Below are 26,771 nucleotides of genomic sequence, written 5' to 3'. Positions count from 1 at the left end.
ATGATCTTCAAATTAACCTCAAAGGTTAAGCTAACCTGAAATGGTGGAACATACATGGCCTTGTGGTAAAGCACAATAATTGAAAGGATCAAAGTTTATTGTAAGATTTCCAGCACTTCCTGACTGAAGCTAAACTCTTACAATTTATTTATTTATTTACTCTTATTTCAGAGCCACTATGTCTTCTTCCAAAGCAGGAAGCGAAAATTAACACAACTTTTTTGTGTTTCATTTCTTGCTCAGTGATTTCAGAAAAACCTCGAAAGAGATTCTACTTTAGCCAGCAGTTAATCCAACCTCACACACAACTTCTGTTTCTTGCACTTTGACTCGAGTATGGCATGAAACCGTCCTCAACCTTGTTGGTCAGTGTTTTTTCTGAAAATAATGGACAAGGGCTGCTGACCGTTTTAGTTTTCACATTTACTTACTCGTCTTTAGTATCTGTCAGCAGTCATTGGTGTCATTGATGGTGAGTTTGTCAGCTTGTACACAATTTGGGGTGAGGAATCAGGCAGTGGAATAGGTTCATTCTTTCCTTTTGGAGTGAAGCCAAAAAACTACCTGGAGGACCCTACAGAAATCTTCTGTAGGGGCTGCTTCTTCTTATCCCTTCTTATCCCCAAGTGGAAAAAATGTGAGATTTTTCCACCTGCCCTGCTGTCAGCATGCAGTGAGTCTCAGCCTCATCTAATTATTTTAATCAGACTTACACTTACTTCTTATTTCAAAGTTTCTAGACAATTTTGGAACTTTTGTAAATAGAGGCTACAAAAAAGTGAGTCCAGGGAGCAAGTTAGAAGAGGACCTCAAAGGGCTCAGTGAGAGCAGCTTGCAGTTGTCTTTTAGTAAGGAATTTTGTCCACTTAACAAACACGTAGCAGTTGGTGAGGCAGTTAGGAGAGAATGATCCTGTACTTTCACATGTGAGTGGTTAGTCAAGAGTATACTTTTAAAAACTGTGACTAGTACAATTCTGGTCATAACTTGTTTTAGAGTTGTCCTGGATTACAATAACTCTTGTGATCTGTGAATTACCTACATTAATCTTAATCTGATGGGGCTGTATTTTGAAAATCATTCAGGTTTCAGATGGACAGTCTTAACATAGTTGCTTAGTTGCATTAGTTATGAGTAATTCTCCAGATGATTCCATCTTTTGATTTACTTCTCTGAGAAATCACTTTAGAAGACTCCACAGTATGTGACATACAGTTTATATGAATATATGTCAAAGCGCTAGTTGAAGAACTTGTTTATATGTGTCCTTTGGCTTTTGGGGAAGGCGCTACTTGCTCTTATTTGAAGGAAAGATGCAGTCTGTATTTTCTTCCTTTTCTTCTTCTGGGTGGAAGTTGTAAGCTTTTATGAAACACAAGCAACTTGTTTCATGCAGTGAGTCTGCAGAGCAGAATTACTCTTCAGCTCCTAAGCCTTCATGTTTAAAAAAATAAGCATTTTATCTGTTTTAGCCAAACACTTATCTAATTCTTACCATCTTTGGTGGATTCCAAAGGTGAATATGAGAAAATGGGTAGGGGTCAGTAGGTCAAGTTTTTTTAAAGACAGCTAGCATGTGAAATGAAGAAGTCAAGATACTGCCTCTATCCTTTTACATTAGAGAAGCTTTACCTTTCCAGCACTGCATGTCGTAGCTGGGTTTCTGAAACAGAAACTCAATAACATGTCCTTCTTGGGAGCCCAAAACCACACAGCTCTCCTTCAACTCATTTTCAAACTCTCTAGCTTCTACCGTCTAAACGTCTAGGACTCCAGTAGTATGTTCAGACATTCTAACTGGACCGTGCCTGTGGGGCACATATGATGTTTTGCCATCTGTCTCCATATCATCTACTACAATGGTTATCAAAGATTGTTTAAGGACTTCAGGTGCAAGTACAGGTGGTGTCTACTGCCTTCTTCAGTGTAAACTTTTCCCTTTTTGGTTGATAACATTTGACGTTGGTTCCTTCTCTGACTTTTTGCTGACTTCCAGCTATTGAAAATTATGTTCTTTGTCTGCAAGGTAAGTTGTAATCATAATTTTTGCAGATGTTGTCTGTGATTTTATCTAGGTATTTTAGGGATAAATTCCTTGAAGAAAAAAAAAAAAGCTACGGGGTTTTTTGAATGTTTTCCTGTGTAATTAGAAGTTATTTCAAGGTTGAGAAGCAAAATTCTCTGATGTCAGTAAAACGAAAACATTTTATGCTATGCTTTGCTTACAGAAAGATGTGATTTTTTTAAATTGAATCAGATAAGATGTGACAGTCTCCTGATGCATGTGCTGAATAATGATAAAAAGTGCCAACTTAATATTTCATGAAAAAATACCTCCTTTGACTGAATGAAGTATACACACTCACGGATGAAAGTTTGTAGACACAACAGAATGCCCTATGGCAGAAAAGGCATCAGAGAAATAAAGTACAGATTTAGTAATCTTGTAACTCAAGCAACAAGACAAAATGTGTATTTAAGATAGTCTGAGGGGAAACTGCTTTTTTTTTTTTTTTTTTTAGTGTGACTGGAACTTTTAAGACTTATATTGTCAAACAAAGGGACTAATATTTTTTGTGGTTTGAGAGAGGAGCTGCTTTGGCTCAGGTGACTGGCTGTACAGTGCTACTTAAGTGTCATATGAGCCACTGAGGCTCAAAGACACAGAATGATGTAAATGGAAGTCGGGTACATCAGCCAAGAAGTGGGACTCTCAGAGTCCTTTGGGTCCCTAGGTATCACTGCTTTGTGAGAACAATTTTCGCAGTCCCCAAAAACACCCCTCTGGGAATGCCAGCTTTGCCACCCTAAACTGTGATGGCATCCTTAAGTGAGGAGATCCTCTGCTTACATCCCATGAGCCGTCCTGGTCTGGTTAGCATACTCCAAGCATGAGTAACGGGCACCTGCAGTTCACTGAAAGCATTAGAGGAGATTTGATGGTACTGACCTTTAGTATTAGAGCTTAAAAACATAAGAGCTGTCCTAGCAGCCCCAAACAAAGCCTATTTCCTTGCCAAAGGAACGACTTGGGGTTTTGGCCTGGCTCTTGGAATTTCTTTCTATATTAAATTGTCTAAATACAGATCAGACTGTATGCAGAGAACTTCAGTTGTGTTGGAAACATTTCTAAGGAACTTTCAGGTTTTGAGGTGTTAGGAGGTTGTTTTGAGGATCATGCCCTTGGACTTTGGTAACAGCTTTCTCCCTGATGGTGTCTAAGCCACTGTTTGGCAGTGAATCCAGTTTACTGCCTAAATAACTGGAATTTGTCTGGGGGTTTGAGGATAAAGCTCTTAGAGTCACAAGTTATAGATCCTCCACCCAGTATTTTCCATTCTGGCATGCTTCCAGTATGAAAAAAGAGAAAAGGTATTCCCAAGCCCGTTTTATCAGATGGGTTTTCAGCCATTTGCCCAATTTCAGGTCACCTCAGTTTAGCCCCCTTCAGTGTTACAAAGTAACCCAGCATATCTGTCGGGAACAAGGAGTCATAAACAGAGTAATAACAACTGTTTTCCACATTAGATTGCTTCCTTGTCTCAGTTACAAAAACCTGTTACTATTATTGTTTACATTTAAACAATGAGAATGCTCTGTTCCCTTTCTCCCTGTCGCAGCACATGCCAACCTCGAACCCACACAATCCACAGGATTTTTACAGATGCTCTGCAATACAGTCGTGGTAGTGCACTGCTGCCGTGAAGTCTCCTCTCCAGGCAATGGTTTTGTTCGCCCTTGAATAGTTGTAATTTTTTTAAAACAATTTCCTCTACATTACTGTTTTATTTTAGAAAGGAAAAAACAGAGGTTGCTGTTGGTACCTGCAAACAGCATCGGTGCTTCAGAGACAGAAGGCATGTTTTAGAGCTCAATATCAACACTTAAGCCAGTGAGGGGAGGAAATACAGTATAAAACAATGATATAAGAACAGAGAAAATGTGACAAAGTAGGCTTTGGGTTACAGCTTGCCAGACTGTGGAGCACACCAGAAATACACTGATTAGCACCTGATCTCTGCTGCGGCACAGGAGGCAGTAACTTCAGTGGAATTGCTGCCACGAATGGGAGTGGGCTCACAATAGGTCTGAGTCCATTTCTCAGTGATTTAGGCTTCAGGAAAAACCTTGGTTGCTGGTTTATAGCACTGCTCTTGATCTGAAGACCTGCTTGCAAAAGGATTATTTGCACAATCTCTCTGTCAGCTAACTGCCGGTGGCTGCACCTGTGAATCTTTTAAGTGCCTGTGAACCTGCCCTAGGTGAGCTGGCTGAAGCTGAATACATCAGCTGCCAGGAGGTGCCAGACAGATGCAAGCTGCTTTTTTGGGCAAGCTGATGATAGACCTGTGAGTCTTTTCCTTCCACTCAGGTATGGTGAGAGCTTCTTGCCTGAAGAAGGAAACATGAAATAAGCTCAATGAAGTCATGGGGTTTTGTTGTTCGATTGTGGAGACTAATATACTTACATGCTCCTATTTATTTGTAGTTGAGCTGCTGTTTCCTTCACTAGCTAATAAATTAGGGAGATTAAAAAGATGTGGATTGGTTTTTTTCTCCTCTAAGGAATTATATGCAATTAATAGTAGATGTTTGAATGCATCTTATGTAAGCTGCATCAAATTTGTTCACAGTGTGGGAAAAGAAGTTCTAATGAAGAAAAAAACCCTGAGAACTGCTGGAAAATATTTTCAGAATCTCAGAATGGGAAAAAAAATGAATCTTTGGGAGCCTCTTGCACATTACTTCCTGAAGTGCTCCAAAGAAGACCGTATGAGATATTTGTTAAACAGAAAACCCATTTCTTGCCCTGAAGTTTTCCTCCAAAATGTAGCACAGCAAATAAATCCTTGTTGGGGAATGGGGATACTTTTAATTTACTTTGCTGTAGCACAGCAAATAAATCCTTGTTGGGGAGTGGGGATACTTTTAATTTACTTTGCTGTTGTTTTCTTTGTCTGAGCAGTATCTTTGGTTCTTTGCTGATCCTTCAAATTGGCTGGGTATCCGTATTTGTTATCCTTGGTATTGTGTGTGTCATGTCCTGAGAAGGTGTATATGTGCGTTCAGCATTGGCTAAACTGCCGTAGCATGGGGATCAAAACAGCAGCAGTCAAAGGATGTTCTGTGTTTGAGTAAGGGGAGGTGGAGCCTTTTTGCAAAGGACATAAAATCAGTCCTGTTAAAAAGATACTGTTAAATAGTTCAAAGATTGGCTGCAGGATGAGACCTTCATTGAAGAGGCCTTATTTGCTGCCACCATCACACAGGGAACTACAAAGAGTGCCCTCACCTTTGATCCACTTACCCTGTGCTTTTTCTCTTAGTGCAAATACAAGGGTAAGGGCTAAATTAAAATTACATTAAACTAATCAGGTATGCATTTGGTAAGGTAGAAGCTGGTGGAAACTAAATGCACTTTTTGCAGAGGCAACAAGAGGAAGAGCAGAAAGAATGGCAGGGGGGTTGTGCCTGGGTTGTCTCTTACTCCTGTGAGATTCGCAGGCATTAGTTCAGCTGCTGCATGTGTCAGAACAAGTGGAATTTGCTCTTTGGCCTTCATTTCATCCTTCTTTACATTTTCATTCTTCTTATGGAAAGGAGAAGAAACACAAAACTGTTTCAAAAGCTTTTTGGGGTTGAGGTTAACCCAGAACTGCAAAAGGGGGGAAGTCAGCAAGTTTTGCTGTCTATTAATTGCAGAATCCTAATTCGTGGAGGTTAGGAGGTGGATATGATGGGTTGTCAAGTTTTTGTAGGTCTTTGCTCCTTGTTAGCTAAAGGTTTGCATAATTACATCTCTTGGATGGCTGGTGCATCTATTTTTGTTACTGCTTGTCTCAAAATAGTGTGAAGGTTTTGGAGGCATGCTGAAAAATCTGCCTTCTGAAGTTAGAGGCTAATGCTAATAAACCGCCCTTGGCAGAGGAGTGGTTTTGTTGTTTGAATCCACAACCCTGCCTGAGCTGTCACGCCTAGGCCAAAAGTAAATACAGTAATAGGGCAAGTAGCAATATTTAATGTGGAAAAGGAAGGTAATGCTACTGTTAAAAAGCTTGGTCTCCATAGTGGTATCCTGAACGGGCTAGGAAGCATCCCAGGAAACTGGAAAAGAAGGAAAATGTCTGTTGCTTTAGATTGATTAAAATCACAGGGACTGGCTGCTTTTTCAATCAGGTAAGGGTATAGGTTTCCTGTTTGCTTCCCAGAGACTGGAAACAGGACACAGTACAGCTGCTGTGCTGCAGTTGTTTATGGATGTTACAACAGCTCTTTGCAGGATTAGATTTTTTTTTTTTCCCAAAGTGTTTTCTTAAAGGTATCACTGCCTTTTTTTAATGATGCATTACTGTTTTCTTAAAAATCCTACATGTACAAAGTAAAAAGGTCAGGTGTGATTGTATGTCGTGTCTTTCCACAGAGAGTAACCAATGTGAGCTTTGTCTTTTCTCCACTGACTAAATTGAACCAAGAATATCAGGCTGCTAAGCACAAGGGATAAAGTATTTTCTTCTCATTGCACTGAGATTTTCTTTCTTGGAATGAAGTGAATTTCTGGCAAGAACCTGAAGCAGTTCTCCAGGTTGGGTCTCCAGAAGAAGCTGGTCTAAGTGTGTATTCTGCTCTCTTTTCTTTTTGATCAGTGGAAAATGAGCTTCTGTTATTCTTTGCTGATGTTAAGCCTCTTCTTTCCTTGAGGAAACTGTGGAGCTTGTTGAAGCCCAGAAGGGTGAAAGTATTGGCAATGGGAGAAATTGAGATACTGTTTTGGGAACCTGTAAGTGGAGGGAATGGTGAGCATTGGGGATTGCTCAACATGTTTGCTTGTATTTTTTCACTTTCCCCACGTGTGGGAAATTGATGGGTTGCATGGCCACAGGCAGTTTGCTGCAGCATGCATGCCTTGGCCAGAAAAATTCCAAATCATGAGTCAAAATCAAAACTGGCCTGAAAAGTAAGAAACTATCAAGGAGATAGTGGCATTTTTATCCTATCTGTTATGTGGGTTTGACCATTTTCAAGTGTAACCTCACAATAATGTGGGTCAGATTTAAGTAAGTGTAAGTAAGCCTGAAGGTTGATGGCCAGCTCTGAAGGATTTTGCCTATACTCACCAATCTAAAATGACAGGTAACTGAGATGATTTAATAGCCAGGTTTTTTTTATTTCATTTGGAGCTATGAATGGTCCTCCAGAACTGAAATATCAGAACTAACTTGTCTAAACCCACCCCAACTGATTACTTAAGAGATGTGATGGAATGAATGTTTTCTGTCTCTTTATTTTATCTCATATCAAAAGCAGGTTTCTCTTCTCTCTGTCCTCTTTGCTCTTTCAGGATTTTGGGGAATGATGATTTCTGCAAATGTTCGTTTCTTTTCCTTCCTTTATAATAAATAGTTTTGCAGCCTTTATCTGTGTTCATCAGTGTTACAGGAGCACCTGATATTTTTGTTGGAACCAATTCTCCCACAACTTTTGACCTGAAAGTTTTTGTGCTTCCTGAGTATCTAGTTGATCAGGGGAAAAAAATGATTCTGTGTACTTTAAGAGTCATAAAAACGGTTTCCTATTGCTGACAAAGTTTTATTTTATATTTTGACTATAAATGTAATTGTGATTGTGGCACAACACTTCATTTGTTTTAATGGTCTCTGGTTTTCATTGCTTTCTGGAGTAATATTCTTATTGATATATATTTCAGAATACAAAATAAACCTGTTTTTCCTTTCCTGAGTTTAATTCCTGTGCTGCTTTCATCACATGTTTCTGTTCTCATTACTCACTGTTGGGTTCTCCTCTCTGCTGCCACTGAACTCCACATTCATTTCTTATCTCCTCCACTTGTCCCTTTAAATCCCACTGCTGCTATAAAGAGATCTCATCTTCTTGCTTTTCTCAAATTTTAGTTCTACCTTCTATCTAATGTCAGTGGTGATTTGGTTTCCACCTTTAATTACAGTTTTTAATTATTATCAGACTGCAATCTCCCATCTCCTGACTTTTGAATACCACTGCAGACAACTTCAGTGCAGAGCCAGGAGTCTTCTTTTCCCCACCCCAGTGCAGTCTGAGTAGCTACATCTCACTGCAGGCACTGCTGTATGGACCACTGTTGCTGTTTGTGAAGTTAAAAAGGTCACATCCATTTCTTTGTTGGCTTTTGCAGCTGTGGACAGATGGAACTGTCACCAAGTACTGCAGGATGAAGTGTTTTACTACTAACTCCTGCATGATTAAATTCAACCTGAAGAGAAGTCCAGTTTTTGTGTCTCTCTGAAATGAGAAACCTCAGTAAATCCTGAAGCACTGTGAAGGAGAGGCCTATGATTAAATACTTGTGGGGGAGCTTGTTTAGAAAGGACATGTAAATAGAAAAATATTAACTGATTAAAATTCAGTTTGCAGAACACCAGAAAGATATAATTTTCAAATTAGAAATTGAAACAGATGTGTGATAACTGCATTCAGTGGCCAGGCTTTTGTCACGGTTTTGGGGAGAACCTCTAAGTGTAGCCATGAGGTTGGGGAAGTGCCATCCTTGATAGGTGTTACACTTCCTTAAAAATTACTGAAGTGTTCTTTTGCCCTTTTTTTTTTTTTTTTTTTTACTTTCTGGATAGCTGGTGTAAGAGACATGTAATCTTTAAAACTTTGAAGTTTATTACTGTCTTACAGTGGAAAGTATATTTTCAAGGTGTTTCTCAGCAGCTTTGCTTATGCTTCTTCCTAGCAATATCTTTTTGAAAGATATTGCAGGGTTCATCCTATTAATTGAACAGCATCCTTTGCTTTTAAGTATGCCAGCAGCTATTGGTGTTACCTGCATGTTCATTGCCATGGAAAGAGTGTCTTTCTTCATGGATGGCAGTTTTCACTGCTTTTTTTCTGACCATGAGTCTTGATTGCTTGTGCTTGTTTAAATTTAGGTTTGGGTGTGATACAGGGACCTTTTTTTATGATTTAGCATCTGAGTTGAAAACTGCCGAAGCAGTTTCAAAATGGGTTAGTTCTGTTGCTGTGTGGAGGTTTGACAAGCTGCTTTATATAATGGATTTATACAAACGCGTGTGTTTGTGTATGTGTAATGTCTGTATAAACTAATTTTAATGCTTTGCAATCTTTTGATGTAAACCAGATGGAATTGGCAATTTTGAATACTTGATGACTTTAAAAAGAATGAAACCTTTTTTGAATTAATTCTTTGAAAAAAATCAAGAAGGATTAGGAGAAAATTAAGAAGGCTTTTAAATAGTCTACTATGCTAAACTAGATGCCAACAGATGATGTGTCAAATTTCTCGGTGTCTTCAAAACTCCACACAGTTATAAATTCTGCAGTTACAGGTGTGAGTTAGGTGTATTTTGCTAAGTTTTTTTAGAGAGACATTTACACTATGCTAAGATCCTATAAGGATAGCTTTTGTCATGCTGAATCCACAAAGTGCTTTATTGATGTGCTTTTTGCTAAATACTTCACCCCTGAAGGAAAAATACATTTAATAATTATACTTTAAAGTTGAACTTCCTAAACTTTAATATCCTTTACCACAGACTTTGCTACCCTCATGCTGCATGTTTGCACGTGCTTTATTAAGCAGGTACAGTATCTTGTATATTTAAGCCACAGTCATAGCTTCCTTCTCTGGGCTAAAACTAAGATGACACAGCCTCAATTGACTTTGCATGCATCCTTTAACAGCTTCTCCGACATCATTTTCCTCTGCTCTGTAGGCTGGAGTATGTCACACACAGCCCACGCTGAGGCGGCAGGGAGAGCTTAACCTGAGCGCGGAGCATGAGTGGAGTTGAAATGAATTTCGTTGCATTTATAAATATACACACATGTACCCACGCAGATTTACTCAGGAGAGCTGTTGCTCCTGTGTGTTTTAATAAAGCTTAAATTTGCCCTTAAGTCTTGTTGCTAACATTTATTCCCACGTACCACAGTGTTCCTCTCTGGTTGTATTTCAGGCTGGATCATGAAGGCCATGGAAGGGTTTTGTGCTCTGACTTGTTTATTCTTTCTTGCTGCTGTTCTCTGAAGCACACAGCAAGAAGGCTAGAGATTATAACTGTGGAGCAAACATTTCCCCCATGCACACACTCCAAAATAGAGTGCTAAAATAAAAAGGCATTTGGTTACTGACTGGAACCCTCTTTTCCCAGGAGACTGTTTCACAGGAGCCTGTAGCATCTCTAGCTCAGTGAAATTTTAAGTTTTCTGTGCAGAATGGAACTGCTAGAAACAAAAAATCACCTCTGCCTGAAATACCGTTTGGACAGATAGATGAGGCCAGTTTCCACAGAGACACTCTGCGGGCTCCCGTCCCTCCAGCATGGCGGGAGCAGGCTCCGAGTCGCCTGTACAGCACAGACTGAGCTCTCTGTACTGTTTCTTCACATGTGTTGTTCAGTCTGAGGGCACTCTGGTCCCTGAAAGTGGGAGGTGAAGGTGTGTCTAGTTGGTTGATATTGAAGGATAGCAGAGTTGAAACAAGCCATGCTATATTTTGGTGCTCTTAGCCATGGTCATTAATAATTCTTGAGTGATCCAGGAATAACATATGTAACTGGGTTTTGGAGATTTGAAGGCTAGGAAGGAGGAAGCTAGGTAGGGGCCTGGAGGATAGATATTACATGTATCTGTCGCGCTAGTCCGAGAAATTAAATTATTTTTAAACTAGTACTTGGTTTTCACCTGAATGACTTGTTCCACTGCTTCCTCTGTTCTGAAATCTGAAAGCCTGTTGAGAGGTCACTGTCCACATGACATACTATGTGAAGGAGCTCTGGAACAGGTGGTGTTGATTAATATGAGGGTTTATACTTCCTCTGTCTTGACAATTAGAACAAGCACATCCAACACGCTGTAGGTGGTTCTTTTTCCTCTTTTACATTCATGGTTTGGAGTTTTTTTTTTTTCCTGAAGGAAGTAGACAGCTTGCCAAAATACCAGGTTCCTGTATCTTACTGAATGGGTGTAGGTGAGGGTGATACCTTTCTGAGAAGGGTGTAGTTCCTCTTTCACTTGGTTTTAATCTCTGAAGGCAGGCCATAAAACTTCCTCTCCCTCTCTTTGCGTGTTTGGAAAGCACTCCTATGCCTACTTTATCATTGCATAAAGCTTCGGATAACAAGAGTTAGGTTTTTAGCATGCTGTGTTGCAGGTGACAGCAAATCCCTGTTACCACTAACAGTCATATCTAGTCAGCCAAGCATATTGCTGAGGAGTCTGACTAGCAAATGTTTGAGACTGGCTTGGTGCTGCTAACTAAGAAATTAATATCAGTGTGTATACTTGCATATGGTATATCACATGTAGGATTTCTAGCTGCTCTGAGAGTGTTCTTCCTGGAGCCACATTGTAGCACAAGAGCTAGAAAGAAAATGCTATGAGTTGTTATCTTTGTCTGAGGACTGCAAGTCAAGATATAGATCTAGGAGCACGCACCTCCACAGAGCCGGTTAGGTGACAGTCCTGGAAATGAGGAATATGGGCTTAGATCCGAGACGTAGATCCTGTTTCTGACATTGCAACAGATGCTGTTACCTGATCCAAGAGAGGTCACTTACTCCATCTCAACTTTCGCATGTGTGAGGATTTATGTGACTTGTGGGAGTGGTGTGAAGACTCATTCACTAATTTTGAACTCTCTTCAAAATCCAATGTACTAATCATGACCTCATAAAATACAGAACAGTTAAGTAAAACATTTCTAAGGAGTGTTATTTGGATTAAATCTACCTTTAATTAGAAACATCTGATATTTCTTAGGAAACTCTTGTGTTTTGACATAGTACAAAATGTAATGGGCACCAAAATGAAATAGCAGAATTTAAAATAAATGACCTCAATTATATTGTTCAGGTCACATTTTAATGCCATGCACTGAATAGATCTGCTTGTATAGATGGTACATTTATTATAACACGTCTGACTGGTTTGGGATCATCAACATTCCCTGCCCCGTGGCAGATGAGTGGTGAGAACACAAATGTGGGGCACTTTGGAAAATAATCTCTGGTGTGGTCTTCAGGTGACCTGGGTTTGTTGGGTGTGTGTTTATGGGATTGGTTGATGGCTGGAAGTGCTGAAGCAGAAACAAAGCTTTTCCCCATCTGCAGTTGGGATTTTGTGAACAGATGTAGCCATCAATCCAAGCTTTTTATCCTCGTTGTCCTCTTTCCTTGACCCCTCTTGTTGGGAAAGGGCTCTTGTAACACCGTGAAGTGAGGAAAAACAATCCGTTTGTTTTCATATAGTTGTTGCTGTCACTCCCACCCATTGGTTTGTTCTTTGTATTAGTGAGTCTGGAGTGCCGGTAACTAATCTTGTGTATTAATTAATAGGTAGTCCGTCACTGGACAATGACTTTAAAGGATCAAGTAAAGCGAGATGGCTGAGCATTCATGTCTGAAAGATCCTATGGAATATTTTGGTCATAATTGATTTTATTATCTGTTGCCTTATTTCCCATTTTCTTACGAACAGGATTTGTGCGTATTCTGCTAATGTGACTTTGTAAGTTGGAATACATGTTCTTTTGATGGTTCCTGCTGCTTTGGGTAGGCTCCTTCAAAGGGAACAGGTGTTTCATGGGTTTACCACTAAAGAAAGCATCCCGGTTTGGTTCCACCAAAGACACGGGTGAGAATTCCCTCACAGATAGGAAACACTGGATGTATTTCTGGGGACCTTTCTAACCAAAGGCTCATTGGAAAATGACATCCGCCCTTTGGGCAGTTAATTTCCCTGTGTGGAGAAAGGGTGGGTGGTAGAAAAAGATGATGATGATGGATTTATTGGATCTCAGTTGTTAAAACTAGGGCTCTTAAAGGGAGGTTCTTGACAAAGCACACTTAAGATTAATATTTTTAATGCATTCTTACTCTGATAATGTTTGAACAGTACATGTGTTCGCATTTAAAGTGAACAGCTTGCATCTAATGTGTGCCAGCGCTTTATGCAGGAAGAGAAGAAGTGGTAAGTAACCATCAACCGGCGAGCCCTTCAGAGGACCTCTGAGCCTCCTGACAGGCACAGTTGCTCTGCATGTAATTTGAAGAAGGGTATTGTGTCCCTGGAGGCTTGGCTTTGACTGAAAGATGGAGTTTTGTGCTCTCATTTTGCACTGAAGACGGGCTCACAGATAAATAGGTCACTGTCTGGAACTATTTTGCACTAGATCGATCAGAAGCAACATGACCTTAAGTCTGATCTCCTTGCTCTACAAAGATATTGCTGAATTGTGGCTTCTTCTGAAGAAAAGCACAGGTGTGTCTAGTTTTTCAAATTTTCTTAGTTACTTGATTGCAGGTCGGGCAGGAACTCTGTTGGCTAACATTATCCTACTGAGGAAAATGGGATTTGTTTTAGTACAAAGGCAGAAGTTGTACTCTTTTTGTGTACACTCATATAATTTACTGTTATGGAGGTGTATGTGTGTGTGCTTGTGTACATTTGCAGTGTATCCTTTTATTTGCAGATGTATTTCTCGGTACATCAGACATATCCACTAAATCTATTCCTGTATTTTACACAGAAGGTACTTTGTTCAGGATTCACTCATGCAGTGATTATGGTGATCAGAACTGCTGCTAAAGCTTACAAGGAGAATTTGCTGTTGCAGAGAGCCGTCCTGCTGTTCCTGAATTACAGTGGGTTTTAATTTTCAACTCGTTGCATTTTATGTAAATATCAGACACAGAATTTCTCCTGATCCCTATTTGAGGTAGGGAAAAAGCATAGTTTCTTTCACAGGATACAATTTGGCATTCCCTAGTTGTTAGTATATGAGGGTTAATCTAAAATGCATTATTTCTTAAATTCCTTCAGTCAGAGCTTTCTATAGGAATGTTGTTTCTGTTAAGTTACAATGAAATAGTGGCGATATTATTTGCTGTTAATAGTGCAGCCACAGTCCATTGCAAAACTGAAAGCGTGTTTTGTGGAATAGGGACAAGCAAAAATTGCTTCCTTATTCTGGTGCTTGAATTCACATTTCCAGTTCTGTTTTCTGCTTTTGGTACGCGTGACTATTGCAGAGGAGGACAGGAGAAAGAGCACAAAGTGCATGGACTGGTGTTTAACCTTCCAACGCTGTTGCTTTTGAAATGTCAAATTTAAATGGAACAGGTATGTAAAGGGTGGATCTTCTAACTAAAGGGTGGATCTTCTTACTAATCTTTAATTAGTACTGCTAATTAAATTATCAACATGTGAGTCTGAGTGCTCTGCTTCTCAGTAGTGCTCATGGTACTAGGGGTAGTACTAAAAGGCATGCTGCTTAGAAGGAGTGAATGAAAGATTTAAGAAAGGTGAGGCTAGCCAGATGGAAAGGGTGGAGGGATTAATCAGTCCGAGTGACTTTTGGTCTTTATGTGCATCCTCATCTGTGCTGAGAGGGGAGGGGTGCATTTAGGAAATGGCTGATTATTGTATGAGAGTGAATGTCCATTTTAAACTGCAGAACCAGGGAGTGGTTTGTGTCAAGTCATGGTGGTGCGTATGTAGCCATGCCAGGACTATTTGTGTAAGTTGCCAAGTTTAATTTGTATTTGATTATTGAGAAATAAGTGAGCAGGGCTGCTTTTGTTAGCAACTGCCAAAGCTTGATTTTCATCTGTTGACTGCCACCATTTCTGGTGGACATGTTCAGTGTGCCAGAGATCCCTCCTTCCTAGAGAACTGTTGAAAGACTTTATGTTCGAAGTGGGCAGAAAGGTCTCTTTCCCTGGCACCGTTCTTTCCTCTTCCTCCTGAGCATTGTACAGAGTATTTTCTGTGCCTACAGTCAGCAGAGAAAATGAAAGTGAAGGTCTCAGATACCCATCTTCCCATTCTCAACCCTATGAAAATTTCCAAGGAAAACAATATCTTCTTGGGGAATTCCTTTGTCAGTCCATGTCTGGTAGTGAGAGTAGGGGTATGGCAAAAAGGATGGACAAACTGAAAAGAGAGGATGGATTTGGGATATGGGCGCAGGACTCAACCCTTTGTTCTGCTTAAAGACTCTGCAAATAGTTGTTAGCAGTGCTGGTTCTGGTTTTTAGCATCCAAAGGGGATGAAAGCACCTCCTGTCTCGTATATACATTGCAAGACTAAAAAGTTCTTGACACAATTTGAGTGTTGCAATAGCGGGGTGTGGAGCCAGCACTGCCTGTCTGTGGCTGCGCATTCCCAGGAGTTAGCAGGCTCTCTCCAAGGGACAGGATCTTCTGGAGGATCCCTCGGAAAGGTGCTCCAAGTTTTCTTTGTAGATAGGGGAAATGTCGGAAGAGGATGACTGGAGTCCTGGCAGAGGTCTGTGTGTGCTTGTAATTGAGGGGAGTATTCTTAAAATCTGTCTCAGCCTTATTTGCAATGAAGGTAGACTCCCTTCAGCTGCTGGAGCCAGGCACAGCACTTGGGAGTTGCGTGTCAGGCAACAAATGGTTCAGTGAATGAATAGCCATCATTTGCTACATTTCAGTGTTAAGAACGCTCCAAAGCTTTATCTGAAAGGAGGAAAGCAAGGCAAGTCAGTACCATGCTTGTTTGCCTCTGGGACAGGTATGATGTGATCTTCTCAGAGCTATAGCACTGCAGTGGGAGGGGATCTGCTACTAGGTGATAGTTTTGCATCCTGTGAAGCTGTTAGTTGTTGACACTGGAGGGTTGTGAACAGTTCTTACAAAACAACTATTGGCTGGATTTTTTTTGGAAGCAGAGCTGCTTCATCATGACTGGGATATTTCCCCTTTCCTTTGGAAAAGCTATTGCCCTAGATTTATTTTTTGTGTTCTAGAAAATTGATATACCATGTAATGTATGGTTGTAGACAAATTTTATTAGCCTGAGATTCAGCAAGTGTGTCAACATAACTAAATTTTACCCTATTCTGTATTCATTCAATCTACTGAAGTTGGTACACAATTTAGTTTGTATGTGTTTGTTTGTTGGAAGGCCATGATATTTGTGTTGGAAATTTCTGTTTTCTTTCCAGGATTGTGAGGTGGGCTTGGGGACTTCTCACCAAGGAATTCCTTCAGAATTACAGAAAAACTTAGGTTGGAAGGGACCCCTGGATGCCTCCTAGTCCTGCCTCTGGCTCCAAGCAAGGTTAACCTTAAAGTTAAAGCAGGTTTCTCAGAAATTTGTCCGCTGACTTTTGCATATGTCCAAGGGTGGAGATCGCTCAGCCTTGCTGGGCAGTATATTCCAGTGCTGGGCTCTTCTCATGGTGAATTTCTTCCCTTGCATTCAGCTGGAATTTCCCATGCTACAGTGTCTGACTGTTGCCTCTCATCCCTTTGCTGTGCAAAGTTTCAGTAAAGACATTAACTCCTTCCTAATAAGTGTTAGTGTCCTTTAAAAACTAAATGCTCCAGATTTCTATAGAGCACCTCAGTGGTGTCATTGAGACCTGGTGCTTAGTGGGACCTAGGGCCAGGTTTTTAAAAGTAAATCCCCATCTTAAAACCACTACTGTGACTCTTTTTGTTCATTTGGTTTCTTGTTTGTTTATTTTAACCTGCCTTCAGTCTCAAAGGAGCAGACTATCCAGTGAGGTCAAATGAGACTTCAGATGAGAATACCAACCACCAGTGAAGTTCAAGGTCAAAGTTTGCTCTTTAGCCTCTCCACCACACACAATATATGAGATATTCTGCTTCTCATCATTACCGTGTTACCTTGAAATGAAGGGAGTTTTATATGTTAGTTTCCTCAAATGCTTTTATAGATGCTGTGTCTCAGGTACTTCTCTAAGCATCAGATATTCAGAACGTTTTTTGTTTACATGGCTTTACTCTTCAAAATGCAGCCCTGATACATTTCTGTTTTGTGCAGAAGATGCAAAACCTTTGAAAATGAAGAGCAGCTACTCACGGTGCTTTGAAAGACCCTGGCTTTTACAAACCTTCATTCCACAGAGCCTGTGGAATTTTAGCAAACAAAGTTCAGCTCTGCTGTTCTTAGTCTTGTTTTCTGTTTTTATGCTCAGTTAGGTGAGAGAAATTGTCGACGTCATCTAATTCAGAATAAGTGATGTATCTATTCACTTCTCAGTTTGAACATGGCAGAGTTTTGTTGATTTTAAGGTCTAAGCAGGGATTTTGTGTTTCACTTGAGACGCTTTATGGACCGTGGCTTTTCTTAACGAACAGCAAGTTGTAACTTTTTTAATACGCATCTGCTTTGTGCATGGCACACACAAAATAGAGATTAGTTGTTGTTCCAGGAAGTTTAAGTAATTTCCCTGTATGCTCAAAAGGGCAGATTTTTAAGAGAAAGCTGTCACTCTCTGGACTTAAAGTCTAGCAAGACAGCCTCTCAAAATAGAGGTAATATCCAGTTAGACTGTTGCACTTACAGAAACAGAATCAAATTTTTTTTGCAGGTGAGACATTGAAATAAATCCAGTGGATTATATCTTCATTGATTTGTTTTGCACAGTTAGTTTCCATCAAAAATAACTCCTTGCTTACAGGGCCAGAGCTTTATTTAGCAGAACTTGATTAGTCATTACAGCCATATGCCAAATTCTCAGATTGGATAATGAATGGATGCTTAATTTGAAACCTAAAAGATGTGAAAATGAGGGTCTATAAAGCAAAGGAGGGTAGGCTCCTGCCAAACCTCTAGCATGCTGCCTGCAAAATGCTGGATGTGAACAGCAGACCTGACTGTGTTGCATTAAAAGACTCTTGAGCTGCCTATGAGAGATGCTAAACCATGTCCTGCCTCTGCATTACCTGAAGCAGTTAATAATAGCAGTGCTTTAGAGAGACATATGATGGGTTTCATCTTTTTAATGGTATTGGGCAGTAACCCACAGTACTTCAAGAGCTGCTTTGTTAACAACTCTCATCTCTGTGAGGCAACCAGTTTGGTTATGAACTCAGCAACCTCTTCCTTGTAAGTCGTCTGTAGTCAGTGTCCCAAGAACTGGGAAGTTTACAGCCAGCTTCAAGAAAATGTATCGTAGTGGAAAGCTGGTGCTTCGTTCCATGTAAGCCACTTAGCGAACACTTGGCTCTTCTTTCTCTCTCATACCCATTAAGTGCTTCACGTCCTGTTTCTAAACTTTAGTTTACAGTTGTACAGTTCTATGGAAAAGAGTGCTTGTGTCAGAGTACCATAAAATATATTGTTCATTAGAAGTGATTCTAGCCACCCACCATATCGTTGAAATGCTAAAATTCAAGGAAGACTTTTTACTGGGGCCTGCAGTGACAGGACAAGTAGCATTGGGTTTGGAGGGAAATAGGGTAGGTTTAGGTTGGACATGAGGAAGAATTTTTTTTACAATGAGGATAATGAGACACTGGAACAGGTTGCCCAGAGAAGTTGTGGATGCACCTCCCTGGAAATGTTCAAGGCCAGGTTGGACGGGGCTTTGAGCAACCTGGTCTAGTGAAAGACATCCCTACCTGTGGCAGAGGGGTTGAACTAGATGATCTTTGAAGGTCCCTTTGAACCCAGACCATTCTGTGACAACCTCACAATTGTTAGCACTGTAGCCTAATGCTGATTAACATCAAGTGCCATTTCCAGTGTTTCAAGCAGTGTGCTGTGCAGGCTTGTACTGTAGCTGTGTGTATTGGTAAGCTTCCTTGAGCAAAGGAAGTATAATTTCTCTCCAGAATAGATGTGTATAATGAGCAGTTAGATTTTACCACTTTGCTGTTTTGTAAAAGTGATTTTAATTTTCAGATCAAGAGTACAATCACACATTTTTTTTAAATCCTATCTTGCTTCCAAAATACCACACAAAAATAGCATTCCATTTAGTAGAATTGCCAAGTGCTCGTGCAGCTGGTCCTGTACGTGTTGACTTTTCAGTCAAAGCTTTGGGGCATGCTTTGAGATATACATTTTTCTGCGGAGGGAGGGTTGAAAGCAGGTGGTTTCAGTGGAGAGGAATCTTTGGTTTGGTTGCCTGAAAAGATGTCCACTTTAGCATATGTGTTTAAGCTGTGTGATTGCATCATTAGTTTTTTAAGTCACACTGAAGATGAGTCTATAATTTACATGTAGTTGTTCTATTCAGAGTTGATCTTTCTATTTTCCATATTTGTAAGAATTCCCTTTCTTTGCAAGGCTTTAGCACTTAGAAAATTATGGGAATTCTGCTTTTTCAGAACATTAAATCTTATTAAATGAAGTTGGCAAAATCTAACATTTTTGTTACTCCGTGGAGGCTCACTTTATAAAGTACCAAGTGAGACACATTTGAGTCAATTGCCTTGAGTGCTTGCTAGGGGAACATTCTCTGCTGCTCAGGCTGTATCTAATATTTCTCCATTAAAAGCAAAACAAAACAAAAAAACCCCACAAAATCTTTGCTTTTTGCAAAATCTACTTCTTGTTGGTGACTAAGTACATCTAATACATTAGAAATATTTTTATACTACACACTCAGCATGATTTGCAGTATGAAGGAGTTAATGATGCTGCAGTTTTGGTAATATTTGTTAGCCCTATTTTGGGGTCATGGTTCCTAGCAGTTTGAAACTGTCCTGCAAGAACAGAAAAGGGTTTATCAGCAGACAAATAAAATTTCTTTGGCTTTCTTCAGAACTTCCTAGGAAGAGGATGAGAGGAATATTATTGTTGCAATAGTAAGAGCATACCATACACATCAGGTGAATTTTTGCTTTTAGATGGTAAGTCCATGTGATGGTGTTGCTGCACTTTAAGTCCTCTTTGCAGGTGACAAAAAGTTATATTATGCTATAATATGGCTGTGTGGCATGATTCAAAGTTTCTCTTCCTTCTCAGTTTGGGACGGGCGTAATTATCATGACTTGAAATAGCATGAGGAACATCTTTCTCACCAAAACAGATTAGGTGTGCTTGAACACTGTATGGAGCAAAAGCATGGCAAGACAGTTTAGATGCTCTAACTGCTAACACTTTCACATTTCTTGCAGCAATTGCAACATATCCCCCTCCACCCCCCACCCCCCCCCCTTTTTTTTTTTTGCATGGCTCCTAATACTATTTGTCTTGTTTCAGATTCTCTTCAAGTATAAAGAAATATTAGGTCTTGTGTTGATCCCTAGATTGCCTTCCTAATTATTACATAGTGTTCTTCTAGTTACAGATCACCTAGTATTTGATTCCTCCTGTAAGCCATATCCAAATTTAATGCTGATCCCCGAGAAGCTGTAGGACTACAGAGTATGTGTATCAAGAAGATGTGACTAGTGAAGCAGAAGAGGAAGAAGAATCCCTATACAGGGAAGCAAGAGGATTATATTTCCTTTGACGTTTGTGCTTTGAGGTGGTATTATTTAGGCAAACTAAGACTGAGAACAAAGACAAATACATGCTTTGACAAGCATAAAAAGTGGACAAACCCAAAAAATTTAGACAAGAGTTAGAAAGAAGCAAAAATCTTGGTTGGCTGTCAAAGTATGCTTTTGAGCTGCTATTTCATAATTTGAGTCAAGAAAATGGGGACTATTACACCTTTTGTCATCTTACGCCAGCCCAGCAGCACTGCATTTGCTGTGCACCTCAAAATTTTTTTTTAAAAGAAGGATCAGTGATTCATTTCCCTCCCTGAAATCAAACCATCATTCTTGTAGTTTTGTAGATAGTCCTGTGCCAAAGCTCCAAGCCTGTTACCTCAAAGAAGAAACAGATGGACTTTTATTTTTTTCTTTAATTGTGATTACAAGAAGCAGGAATTACTTGGGTAAAGCATGTGGTTCAGGAGGCATCTATACAATACAAAGTTTTTTGGTTTTTCTGTTATTTAACACATGATAAGTTCCCGTTCCTTGTAGTTAAGTTCTGGAATTGCAGCATTTCAGGATTAATTTATGTCTCTTCTAAGTAGTTATGGTGTTCTTCAGGTATGATTAAACGAGAAGAGTTACCAAGTTTCACTCCAGTGGTGTAATTTCAATATTACCAAAATTTATGGATAATGAAAAGTGCTGCAGAAATATCATGGACTCTCTGAAAGATCTGGATGGTCAGGGATTCTGATATCATTAAAAACCACTCAAAAAATAAGTGCTTCTGTCCACTGTGCATGGGCTTATAATTGAGGGAACATCACTCCTGAGGTTTTAGATTTTCTTTGGCAGTACCGCTTCCAAGTCTTGACTCAACTAAATCCTTACTTAACATTGAAAGTGTATGGGATTCCAGCCTAGCCCATTGTAGAAATGGACTACATAGACATGCTTTTCTATGTGTTTTGTGGCAATAGGCTATGCAGTTCTAGAAAATGAACTGATGTTAGTAATAGCATAGAAGAGGAACTTATAATTTCTTAAGATATGATTCACTGAAAAGAAAAAGTATCTCAACTTGAGCATCTCTTCTGTGCACAAGGGCTCTTGAAAGGAAACTGTCTTTTCTGACTAGAAGAGGAAATGGGAGATGTAGCTTGACTGTAGGCTCTTAAGCTTTCACAAGTAGAATTCTTACATACCTGTATCATTTAAAATATTTTTTGGACACCCAGTGTCATATGAAGCTGTTTGGAGTGCTAGGTTGCTTTATTTGTGCTAGCAACTGGGATGCTGGTGGAAGTGAAGAATTCATATTTCCCGCTTGCTTGGGATATTTTAGCTCACGAGAAGAAAAAAAAAAAAGTTGAGAGCACTGTTTTACCCAGGTGATAATTTCCTTCCTAACTACACTTTAGCAGAAAGATGCCTTTTGCATGAAAATTCCAGAGGTTTAATCACTTGTTTTTCCTCGCTCCTTGTTTTGATTGCACTGTAGTCAAATAAAATAGAAATGAACTCTTCCTGAAGGTATTTTGAACTGGTGAGGTTTTAATACTTAGTTCATGAGCAGTTGCATGAACTCCTGTCATTAGCCTGGTGTGGCTACAAATACCACATGGACCCAGGGAGCTTGGTCTGAAGCTGTTGTGGCTGAGCACACCTAGCACAGAGCTTGCAGACATTGCCACTATTCAGCAGCGACTGTTAAAATTCAGTTTTAAAGCTGAAGAGCTCTCTTGGTGTCTTGATTAGCTCATGAGTTTCATGTGGCTTGGTGCGGAAGAGGGCTGTCTTCACCAGCTCTGCTGCTCTGGCCCTTCCTCCTCTGGGGGCTACACAAAGGAGCTGACTGTTAGTGATGGTGGTCGGGGGGACGAAGATGAAGAGGGAAGAATGAGGAAGTGAAAGGTTTGCCTTGGGGCTGAGAGATGAAGGGACTGCTTTGAAAGTCATTAACTTGCACTTATAATTACCAGAGGGTGCTTTAATGAAGAGATTTTTAAATGAAGACCCCCTTCACAAGAGGCATTCAATTCTGAGCAGGTAGGCTGTTCCAGAGGAGAAGCAAAACAAAACTTGTTGAGAAAAAGACATTATTTCTTCAATTTGAGGCATGAATTTCATAGAGAAGCCATAGACACATTTTCAGGAGAATCTTGCTAACTCAGCAAGAAAGAGGAGGAACAATGATTTGTAGTCTGCTTTGTGGTGTGCTGCTGAGATCTGTGCTGAAAGGCATAATCGTGTCCGTATGTGTACAAACAGGTTGGCTTTTAAGTTGGTATAAACTAATGGCCATAGAATTTCATGCAGAACTACTCAAGGGGTGCTGTAATTCCAGCTGGCTCAGTGGGAATTGGATTAAACCCATTACAAGAGGCTCCCGAGTCGTGTCCAGAGACTTCCTTCCATGTAATGTAGGTATGGTCTGTTCAGACTCCCCTCCAGCATTGTCTTCTGTGAAAATGTTTTTTCTTCGGCATGTCAGGTATACTCCAAATGCTGATGAGTTTCAGTTTGATCGGAAAAGAAAGAGGAGCCATTTAACAACAAGTGAAAATCTTGATTTGAGTGACATAGATTGTTTTCGCAGATCCAGGTTTCTTCAGGGCTTACTGGCACCAGGTAATTCAAGCACAAGTTATCTTTATGCCCTTGTGTTTAAATCTGTCATCCAGCTTCCTTTGAAGTGCAGTCAGGTGCCTTTGATGGGATGGTGTCAGGGCCCTCTAACCTATCTTCCTCCATTATAGAGACAGGACTATCAAAGCAAGATTTAAAATTGAATTAGATGATGATATATCCATAAGACTGTGGTTCACATTTTTAAAGAGAAAGGCTTTTTAAAATAAGAACCACATATTTAGCTGATTCCTTTATATTAGTAAGACGACACACTCATTTAAATTATGTCCTCTCTTATACCCATAATTTAAATGCTAGAAAATGTGGTTTTTAAAGAACGTCCTGTTGTTGGCTTAGAAAAAAATCTTTTTGCATTCCCGGATATTATGTGTGTTCAGTTTTTTAAAATAATGATTTAAAAAAGCAGTAATAACTTTACAGAACCTTATTTTACTGTTTATTAGCACCCACAATACCAGATGCATTCTAAATCCCAGGGGCTTTATTTTAAGCGGACTACTCTGGAAACTCTTTAAATGAGCTCTTCAGGAAAGACTGGATATTCTACCATGTTTTGGTGTGAGCACCTCTTTTCAGGCATGCCTTTTAGATACAGTAAAAGTGACAAACTCTTAGGTCTCTGTTTTGAAAATACTATGTAATGCAGTCAAGGTAGAACAGGAAAAATCATGGACTGTGTAAATGTTAATCTGTGGAAGTAGCATTTGAGCCTATAAAAATTCCTTTGAAAACAGTGAACAGATTTTCAGTAATTTTGTATTTAAATGTGCACTTAATTAACTTTACTAAAATGGAAATTGTCCCTAAAGACTGTAGCAGGTGGCAGGTTCTCTATTTAAAGAATATTTCCAAGAAATTATTTTCCCCAAAGTCCATGAGTGTAAGGAGTGTGCGCCCTTGCAGTCTGTTCAGCGTGCATGCCTTTCATTACCTTATCCTGTTAAGGAAATAACATATTTAAGTGGACAAACTTAAAGTGAAATCAGATTAAATCCCAAACAAACTGTGATAAACTCTCTTTTCTAGAGGGATAACAAATATAAAAGAAATGATGCAGAGGGATGAGTTTTTACAACTGCATCTCCTCTGAAAGGAGACGGGGTATTGGAGAGGGATTTCTGGCTAAATCTGTGAGCACTGGTACTGGGTTCAGGTTTATCCTGTCAAGTAGCTGGATGTGAACGGCTCAGCACTTCCCAGAGTTGCATTTTCTCACTTGGTTTTGCACTGCTATTTTTTATCTCAGTTGTTTCAAATTATTGAAAATCAGCTCTGGTCTTAACACGTTTTCTGCTTCTTGAAGAGTGTCACAAAACCAGATCCACAAGAGCACAGTGAGAAGGGGGCTGTGCCTTGATGGATGAGAGAGCAGCAGGAAGGGCTTCTGGAGGTTTTCCATCTGTGAACAGGCACAGTGTGCTGCTCCTCCAGTTGCAAACACACTGGCTCTTAAATTTGAGTTAAAACTGAGTTTAGAACCAGGGGAAGGAAAATACTGTCTTTTCAGTGAAACAGGATTTGACTGCAAGGTTGTGGGCTGACCTGTTCCGAATGCAAAAACTGCTGTTCCCAGCAGAGAGAACATTGGGGCAATCAAATCTAGACTTGCGTCTTTACCTGTCAGAAGTCAGAACCACAATGGCACTGATCACATGGATACATGAGGTAATGATGATCATTATGTATCTAGGAAACATAAAGAGTTTCCCTGACTTAGGAACATCTTGCCTGCTTGAATGGTGTGTGTCAAGTATTTACTTACATATGCAAAACTTGCCTACTTTATTATTTGCTTATGGTGCAATAATGAAAATTATTTCTGCCTGTGGCTGTAGGCAGGATGGCATATTACAAAGTGATTACATTCTTTTCCCTTTTCCATCTCTCACCAAAATTAGACATTGATCCTGTAATAGGTTATATTCAGGTAAATGGGTACACCTGCAGTCACTGGTTTGCAAAATCAGGGGTGTTTAGTTTCTTAAATACTGCTGTGGGAGGGTTCCTTATATTAGAAAGCACTGACAGCAAAAATAAAATCTAAAATCCTTTTGCCCTTAGGGGGGGTCTCCTCTTGTGGAAATGACTTGACCATCTGAGATTGGACTTTTGAAAGATCTGTGTTCAGTTTTCTCTTAAAAAACATTAAGATGATGACATAACTGAAGGTCTGGGTGAAATATGACTTAACAGTTAAACGTATCCGCTTATGGATTTGACAGCGTGGTATGCAGAGGTCTTCTGATCAAGCAGCAGTTCACCGGATGCAGAAAAACAGCTCTCATCAGTGAGTGACCTTGGAAGTGGTCATGGGTCTTCCTCTGCCAGACTGGCTGAAAGAGAACAGAGAAGTTCTGTTCCCCAGTATAAGTTGTTGCTTATCTGGAAGAAGTAACTGAAAGTGGGGTTTTTTAGCTGTTCTCAAGTAATTGCAGTTCTCAGAATTTTACACACATGAAAATCGCTTATAAAAGCAAGTGGCTCACTCCTCAAGATCTAGCATTTAAAGATCTCAGTAACAGCAAGTCCCTTCCTTGATGGCCAGAGCTCTATTTCTGTTTGATCAGCTTGTTCACAGTTCTGAGTGTCAGATTTGAGTCTATCTTAATGGCATTTCAATGTACATTAAAAACAAAACTTTTGTATAATGCCAGATTAAAAGAATTACTCAAAACCTAATAATGAAAATGCTAGGTTATCCCTTCACTTTCAATAAGGCTAAAAATGTGGAATCATTAATTTTTAGAAATTGCAGAAGACTAAAACTTTATTTCCTTGTAAAAAAATGGCATCATAGTTTGCATGATAAGAGTCACCTCATCCATTAGTCTTTATCGTGGTCAGCAAAACTTAGACTTCTGCTTGATCTCTAGAAATATGCTGTGGAAAATACCTCTGCTCAAACACTGTGGCAGAAAATTAAGACTTGGGAAAGCAGTATGTTTGTCATTAAGCTAAAGTGGAAGGGTTGAGATAAAAGATTAAGCAATGCTTTTCACAGTTGGGGTACGAATGTGCATGTTCAATGTGAGGATGTCCTTCCAAGCCTGTTCTACCTACCTTGCTGAATGCAAGGTAGGTATTTGCACACTAGACAACAGGCTAGAAGGATCATAAGTTTCTCTTTTTTTGTGTGTGTGAATTGAGGAGGGTTTAATAAAAATTGAATTTGATACGTAAAAAACCCACTGTTTAACATCATTCCTGAGAAATATTAGCTCTATAGTGTTTGGTTCAGTGACATTCCATACTATTTCCAAATGTCAGCAAATCCACATTACTTTACTCTTTTATCAGTTTGCTATTCAAAGAAAAGTCTGCCCTTGGCAGACACTTGAAAGACTCCAAATATTTTCACGTATTTTTCAAAACTTGGATAGTTTTCTGGGTGTTTGTGTTCTAGGGATAACTTTCTTTTTGATGTCTGCTGTGAATTCTTACATAAAATGACTTTGCAATGCAAATATTTTTTTTTCCTTCACAGATGAAATCATGCATCAGGATATCATTCCCATCTATGCTGCAGATATTCAGGACCAGTTAAAGAAACAATTTGCTTACCTGTCAGGTAAGGCTATGGCGTTCCCTTCTACAGACATTGCTCAGGATGGTTGGGCCTGTCGTGCCTTCATGGTTTTTAAGGTCTCATAATATAGGAGAAATTCATATTTTATGAGCAACTCAAAATACAGACTACCAAGACTTGTTACTTAAGGATTTATGAAAAGAACATTTTTTTTTTAAGTATAATAGAAATTTTATATTATAAAAAATTTTCCAGTTTCCATGTAATGGGATGGAATTGAGGGTAGGATAAAAGAGTAAATGGGGGAATAGAAATAAGGAAGTGCTGATGATCCTGGTACAGGAACATGTAGTTTCCT

The 26,771-nt window shown here is 39.6% G+C and overlaps 1 protein-coding gene across 14 annotated transcripts in view; it reads left to right on the top strand.

Annotated features, from left to right (window-relative positions):
* Positions 1–26,771, top strand: part of MCF2L (MCF.2 cell line derived transforming sequence like) — a 134,019-nt gene that overhangs the window by 38,979 nt on the left and 68,269 nt on the right. For 12 of the 14 annotated variants that reach the window (XR_012627592.1, XM_074859230.1, XM_074859225.1 and 9 more), the window contains one exon: positions 26,372–26,455. Coding sequence is in view for 13 of the 14 variants with exons in the window: in XM_074859225.1 (XP_074715326.1) it covers positions 26,372–26,455 (84 nt within the window). In the remaining variant the exon portion in view is untranslated. Of the gene's footprint in view, positions 1–4,355; positions 4,373–13,211; positions 13,282–26,371; positions 26,456–26,771 lie in introns of those variants that run through there. The other 2 variants (XM_074859232.1, XM_074859226.1) reach the window with 2 other exon arrangements.

Source organism: Strix uralensis, chromosome 2 (assembly GCF_047716275.1).
Source record: "Strix uralensis isolate ZFMK-TIS-50842 chromosome 2, bStrUra1, whole genome shotgun sequence".
NCBI classification, from domain to species: domain Eukaryota; kingdom Metazoa; phylum Chordata; class Aves; order Strigiformes; family Strigidae; genus Strix; species Strix uralensis.
The sequence above is the reverse complement of the archived record's forward strand: the minus strand, read 5'-3'. Positions and strand labels throughout refer to the sequence as shown.